Raw genomic sequence first — 7,338 nt, 5'->3', positions numbered from 1 at the left:
AGAACAATTAAAATACAAATCAAAAAGCAGCTGTGTTGTTCCTGGGACCAGGTGAGCAAATGCGTGTGTGTACATGGAAGGGGCCATTCCCAACATAATGGCGTTCTGGACCTTTTTATGTGAATGTAATTCCAAAATCAGTGTCTCACACAGTTTTCAAGGAACTATTAGTGCTATATGCCTGCAAAAGCATAGAGTAGTAAAGTGATGCTTCATGGCCCTTACCGTGGCTTGAGATAATAAAAAAGGCAGTCTCTGCATTTTGGGGCGAGGGGGATTTCAAAAGTTCACTATGAATTTGCATATATTTCCAGAGTGCAAGTGCAATTTAAATTTGTGAATCGAAGGAGCTGAGGTCCTGATCTTTGTAAAGGTCACTCGCTGCAGTACACAGGCACTAGAGGCCGTGTTAAGGAAGTGGTCAAAATGAAGAATCTTTACAGGCTTCTTCCACAAACCAGCACAGGGTGAGATTGAGTACTTGTGGTTAGGGAGTCAGAAAGATAGGCAACCAAGGGAAGAGAAGGACAAGAGTGTGCTTCTTCACTGAACCACGGGGGAGCCCCCTCTGGAGGGAGAACGAAACCAAATGTCAACATTGACTTTTTTTCTACATAAGCTACGTTGGTGACATAATTACTCGTTTTAACCCAATCTATGATTTTTCCTTAACCTAACCAGGAAGTTTTGTTACCTTAACCTAAAGATATAATCCATAATATTTTCTTTGAATTAACTGTCCTTTAAATTACTATCTGCCAAAGAGTGAGTTAAAACAATGGTGACCGATCATATGACCCACTAATGAAAGCACAGTCTGTGTGTCTGTGGCGACATTCCCTCTCTAAATGCAAATACGCCGGCATGGTAGTGACGCTGCTGACCGTGGTTGGTTTGCTGGTCGAGCTTGCCACTGAAGCTTTGTTGCTTTTCATTATAATCTGAAATGGGGTACTTCCAACTTCTGAGTCAGGCATTGATTAAAGGCAGAAGTGTAATTAGAATGTGTGTGTGTGTGTGCATTTAAGAGGGTAACATATAGGGGACGGACTGGAAGAATGGAGGTTGATGTGTTTCCATAAAGTTTACAAAAGCCAAAAAAAAAACAACCTAAAGTCAACACACATAGAGATTGTAAACATGACAAGATGGAGAATCTGAAAGAACAAACTCGCCTGCAATTATGTCTTACCACCATCACCCCCAAAAAATTGTTACACGAAATTCACAGAAATGGTCATACGTTGTACATTTTTGTGCCAGTACTTGCACAAATACTGTACTGTAAATACATTTCTAAACTTGAAGCCCCAACAGAGGAATAGGTAGAACATTTCAGACATTGGCGAGTCCCAGTGGTCGTATAAAAAACAGATTACTTTCAGGAGAAGTGATGTGCATCAGTGTAGTTGGCTGATATCTGCACTAGTCTGCCACCATGAGTAATTTATGTGTGATGTGATTCACTTGTTTTGCTTGAAAGGCACTAAATGCATGACTAGAGGGCATTTTTGGAGTATAAATACTACTAGACCAGGCATGCATGCATGTCAGTGAGCTAGCAGTCAGCTGCGATCTTAGTGATGTGTTTATTTGAAGTGTAACATTTAACAGTCATGAGGCAACGTAAAGCAAAGCATCAGTCAATCTTTACCAGTTCTTTGCTGTCCGATTGGTGTGTCGGGTGCCTAACACGGGTGTCATCCAAGCCCTGTAAAACCCTAAAGGAGGCCCTTAAACACACGTTCCCTAGGACACGAAATGATCTAAAGTGATACTAAGAGATACTCTTTAAGTTTACTCTTGACTGCCCTGTGATTATATCTGACAATCTTCTCCTATGAGCTGGGTTCACAATTTGCCGTTTCAGGGCTCCCTTCCATGAGACAGCTAGCCCAGCCGAGCCTTATCCCACTGCAGCCTCCTCCAGTCCGGAGTTGTGTAGGTTCACCTCAGTCCAGACCGGCCCTCCATTTTGGATCTGGGCTCTGTGGAGGAAAGGCTGTTGGTAGCCTGAGAAAGGCGCTCTCTGTGGCCTTTCGTTACCCTGGCCTAGTGCTTTCAGATCAGGGAAACAGTGGACACACACGCAGGTCTCAGTGGGGCTGGAGTCATAGGATGGCTCACGGTCTGTTGTACGGTTTGAATTTGGTGCAAAATCTGTAGAAAGACAGAGAGCACATGATGACATATTCTCAAAGCAATTTCAGTCAAAAGCAACTGGACTTGGTTATTTGTCTAGGAAGACGTTTCACCTCTCATCCAAGAGGCTTCATCAGTTCATGTACGCATCTGACCAGGCTGGTACTGGTCCAACTTACTGGTGTGAGATCCAGGTATTTAACCTCTCACAAGGCCGATGATGTCACTGGAACCCTTTGTGCTCCAAGTGCCAACGGCCGTCGTTAGAGTGGCAGTCATTGGTGGGAAGTTGGTTTTGACTTCGTTAGTGCTCTATTGAGTCTTAACGACCGCCGTTGGAGTCACAGGAGGCCTTTTGTGAACAGTTGTTCTTTGAGGTTAGATTGTTGAATGTCCTGGGAAGGGATGAAAGGGCAGCATTGTAAATTGGAGATAAGTGGTGTCTCAGACCTCCTCCTCCTCTGTTTAGCGATGGTTTCTCTACTTTTACATAGATGGCTTCTTTTACTCCTCTTTCAAACCATCTGTCCTCTCTGTCCAAGATTTGGACATTGTTGTCATCAAAGGATCAGGCTTTCTCCTTGAGATGTAAGTGGACAGCAGAGTCCAGGCCTAAGGAGTTAGCTCTCCTGTGTTGGGTCATGCGTTTATGCAGTAGTTGTTTTGTTTCTCCAATGTAGAGGTCTTTGCATTCCTCGTTGCATTGGACAGCATAAACCAGATTGCTTTTGTGGGTGTGTGGTGTTCTGTCCTTGGAATGTACTAGTCTCTGTCTGAGTGTGTTATCGGGTTTGAAATACACAGGGATGCAGTGTTTGATGAAGATCCTCCTGAGTTTCTCTGATACCCCAGCCACATATGGACTGACTATGTTGTTTCTCTAGTTTTCTTTTTCTTTCTCAACCACTTTGGTTTTCTTTCTGGAAGCAGCTGCCGTTTTCACAAAGGTCCAGCTGGTGTAGCCACAAGTTGTGAGGGCACCTCTCAGGTGCTTGCGTTCTTCCCCCTGGGCCTGTGAGCTGGTGGGTCTCGGGTATCAGCCCTATGCTGCAGTGTTCTGATAACTCCAAGCTTGTGTTCCAAAGGGTGGTGGGAGTCAAACAGTAGATATTGATCTGTGTGAGTGGGTTTTCTGTATACCCCAATGTGGAGGCTCCTGTCATTCTCCATATGGACGTCACAGTCTGAAAAAGGCAAACTGGAGTTGTCCTGCGTGAGCCGCTCTCTTACTGTGGCCAAGGCCTCCATGGTTGGAATACAGGTGAACAAGGAAGTCATGTCGTAGCCATGGTTTCATGTGGATCCATTTTTAGGAGTGGGACTTTGTTCACAAAGTCTATGGAGTTTTGGATGTGGCGTGGGGTGTTGCCCACCAGTGGTGCCAGAATATTGGCAACATGCTTGGCAATGTTATAAGTGACCGAGTTTATGCTGCTGACAATGGGCCTGACAATCCCCTTCTTTATGGATTTTTGGGAGTCCATATAAGCAGGGGGTTGAGTCCTGGGGGTAAAGCCTGTAATACTGTAATTTGCTAATGACTCCTTCTTATGTAGTTGCTGTAGACACTCCATAACCTTCTTTTTGTAACCGCTGGTAGGGTCTCGTTTCAGAGTTTCATTAAGTGTTAGAGTCACTGAGTAGTGCAGAGATCTTTGCCTGATAATCAGTTGTATTGAGAGAGGTTAAATACCTGGATCTCACACCAGTTAGTTGGACCAGTCCCAGCCTGGTCAGATGCGTACATGAACTGATGAAGCCTCTTGGATGAGAGGTGAAACGTCTTCCTAGACAAATAACCAAGTCCAGTTGCTTTTGACTGAAATTGCTTTGAGGATAACGATGACCTGGACAAATGAGAACATTCACAGGCTCATGATGACATATTTAAACTGCAGTTAAGAGTCAACACAGTAATAGATGAGTACAATGTAAGATTATAATGAAAAACGATCTGTGTGAAGGGGAATTGCTGTACGTAATGTTACTACTTGACTAATGGAGGTCTTATTCCAGCTAAAGTACTCATTGACTGCACTGATTGTGGAGTAGAGATGCAAAGATGAATCGGTTAGCTGTCAACTATTAAATAAACAGACACAACGAAAACCTTTGAGGACGTCATTTTGGACTTTGGGAGACACTGATCAATATTTTTTAACCATTTTGTGACATTTTATAAACCAAACAATTAACCAAGAAGATCATAGGAGGATTATTTGGCAAAAAAAAAGAAACGTTAGCTGCAGCCCTTGACCCTTTGATTTGTATCCACACCACACTAACCTTTGTTCTGCCTGGACCAGCCAACCTCCTGGCCCGGCTGGACCACACTCTCCTTGTTGCGGTTAGCCTCCTTGGGACCTGAGTTGGAGGTTTTGGCCTTTGTTCCCCTCAGTAAGACTGCCAAGGCTAGAGACAAGCTAGAGAACAGCAGCACCATGCACAGAGCCAGCAGGGAGTAGAGCAGGATAGTGGAGTCTTCCAGGGCCGTCGGCACAGAGACCCCTCTGGAATCCAGAACGTGAGAGGTAACTCCAAGCAGGAGCTTTGTGGTGGTTACAGGAGGAGGTGTCAGAGCTGAGGGAATAGACGGGAAGAATATCTCTGAAAGAGCAAGACACAACACCAACTGTTTGTGTGGCATTTTATTCTTTGGTTGGGCAGATTAGAGAGACCTGAAGGGAGAAAGAGATTAAGTAATGTGGCTCATGGTCACTGCCCTGACTTCCTCAGCGACACATTTCAGTAAAACCAGATGGCTTCAGCAATATCGTCACGCTCCACAACTGTTTAGCCACATACAAAGACTAGATTCAATTCAATTCAATTCAATTTTATTTATAGTACCAAATCATAACAAAAGTTATCTCAGGACACTTTACAGAGTAGGTATAGACCACACTCAATGACTTATTTATGATTTACATAGACCCAACTTTTCCCCCGTAGAGTACGGGATGTCACTAAACTTCAACTCAACTCTGACTAAACTGAGCTACTCCTTACTGGGGTCTTCAAATATCTTTCTTCATTTCAATACATGAGTGAAATCATGTTTCTTTAACTGAGAAACATTGCAAAACTTAGGCCGCTATTAACGCCTTCTGATCTAGAATGTATCATTTAACCCACTTTTTCCCATCTCGGTTTCTGCCATTCCCTTTTCTTTTGCCTTAGTCAAACTGCCCTGGTAACCCTTGGATGCACATTACACCTTTTTTAACACGTTATAAAATGTTACTTACTTGCTAGGCCTCCAGGGCACCATCCCAAACCACCTTTGTTGTCCACCAGAGTACAACAAGCTTCTATCTCTGAATGGAAATAAGCATCCTCTATTTACGCAGACCAAATACCATTCAGCCCCAATGTACAGGAGTCTAGCTTTTAGCTATAGCTAGTTGCTAGCTGCTCACAGAGTAAAAAGAAATCACTGCAGTTGGTATTCATCTGTAGTTTGACAAGAGTTCATTCTATACCTTAACTCGGACTCTGAAAACTTGGACCACTGAGGCCTAACTCAACAGAACATGTATGCCTCCAGAAAACAGGGATAGTCAGTAAATAATTAAAGCTTTTGTAACAGGCCAGCGGGGTCAGTACTCACTCTGGCAGTGCTCGGAGCATTCTGCGGTATGTCTGCCACATATCGCAGTGCACCTAATACACTTCTTCAGCAGCCCATCGTAGTAGTGGCCAGGCAGGGCTTTACAATGTGCAGACTCTAATGCAGGAGAAGGATGGTTATATGAGAATTATGACTGACTGAATTCACTTCTGTCCTGTTCATTTAACATGATGTGTATTGTTCTTTTGCTGTTACTGCAATGGTTCCCAACCTTTTTGTTCTGAGGTAGCCTACTCCCACAGCCCTGTCAGATGAACTCACAGTAATCATATAAAAGTGGATTGGATATTGTTTTTTTTTTTTCATACAATTGAGCTGTCAATATTAAGGTTGGTTTGATTAGCATTGTGGACTACTACAAGCCTGCTAGGTACTTTAAGTGAAGCTGAATATTTCAACCATTTATCCATTACCTTGAGGTAACTATTCTATATGCCCATTGGTTTAAGCTAACTATTTGTATACATTACTTTAAGCTAGCAATTTTTAACATTACTTTAAGCTATTTCCATCCATTACTTTAAGCTAGTTATTTTTATCCATTACTTTGAGCTAGCTATTTTAATCCATTACTTTAAGCTATTTCTATCCATTACTTTAAGCTAGCTATTTTTATTCATTACTTTAGGCAAACTGCTTTAATAATTTAAAAGCTATTTTTTTAACCATTAATCCATTGCTTTTGGCTAACTATTTCAGCCATTTACTCATTACTGTTAGCTACCTGCTAGCTTGCTAACTAGTTTTCACACACTTTTACATAACTGCAATTCAATTCAATTTTATTTATAGTGCCAAATGATTACAAAAGTTATCTCAGGACACTTTACAGAGTAGGTATAGACCACACCCTATGACTTATTTATGATTTACACAGACCCAAAAATTCCTCCATAGAGTACGGTGGCAACGAAAACCTTCCCTAAAACAGGCAGGAACGTTGGACAGACCAAGCTCAATGGAGGACAGACATCTGTCTTGACTGCAGCATGTAGTGTTCAGGTGTTACAGTTGACTTTTTAGTCTTCCAATCAAATCATAATATTAATTTGTTCAAATTAGTTGAGCTACTCTACAATCTTTCATAGGTCAAAGCCCATAAAGTCCCATAAATAAATATGAGAAAAATGATCCTGTGAACTTTTTATATAACAACTATGCATTTATATGCCTTTACCTCTGACCTAATATTTGTATGCCTGTGTGTATACGTGTGTGGGCTACTCACCACAATAGCTGGTGCATTTGGGGATGACGTGAGGTCGCTTGCATAGCATATGGCAGCCAATACATTTTTTGAGCAAACCATCCCAGTACTGACCCGCAGCGCAGCTTTCACCCATCAGCCCTGATGACCTTCACACTGACAAATACAGATGACAAGAAGATTTTAGACCTTTAAAATGAATAACACATAGAAAAAGCTAACTTTATTAATTTTCACTCAATTAATAAAAATGGACATTGCATAAACTGTGGCAGTTTGAAGCTAAAAGAAACAGTGTGCACAAAATGTTTTTCTGATTTTTTTATAATACATTTTCCCTTGATTAATAAAATATGAT

General features: G+C 42.0%; 1 protein-coding gene across 1 annotated transcript; it reads right to left on the bottom strand.

The window, feature by feature from the left end:
- Positions 1-1,906: 1,906 nt before the first annotated feature.
- Positions 1,907-7,116, bottom strand: tnfrsf13b (TNF receptor superfamily member 13B; the record flags this gene model as incomplete). The annotated part of the gene is made up of 4 exons (XM_083932600.1): positions 1,907-2,160; positions 4,429-4,722; positions 5,753-5,869; positions 7,002-7,116. 4 exons carry the CDS (start codon positions 7,114-7,116, stop codon positions 1,907-1,909), a joined length of 780 nt encoding a protein of 259 aa, XP_083788726.1.
- Between the last annotated feature and the right edge of the window lie 222 nt (positions 7,117-7,338).

The sequence above is a fragment of the Echiichthys vipera genome (assembly GCF_963691815.1).
Source record: "Echiichthys vipera genome assembly, chromosome: 18".
NCBI lineage: Eukaryota > Metazoa > Chordata > Actinopteri > Perciformes > Trachinidae > Echiichthys > Echiichthys vipera.
Note: the sequence above shows the minus strand (reverse complement) of the source record. Positions and strands in the feature narration are given on the sequence as shown.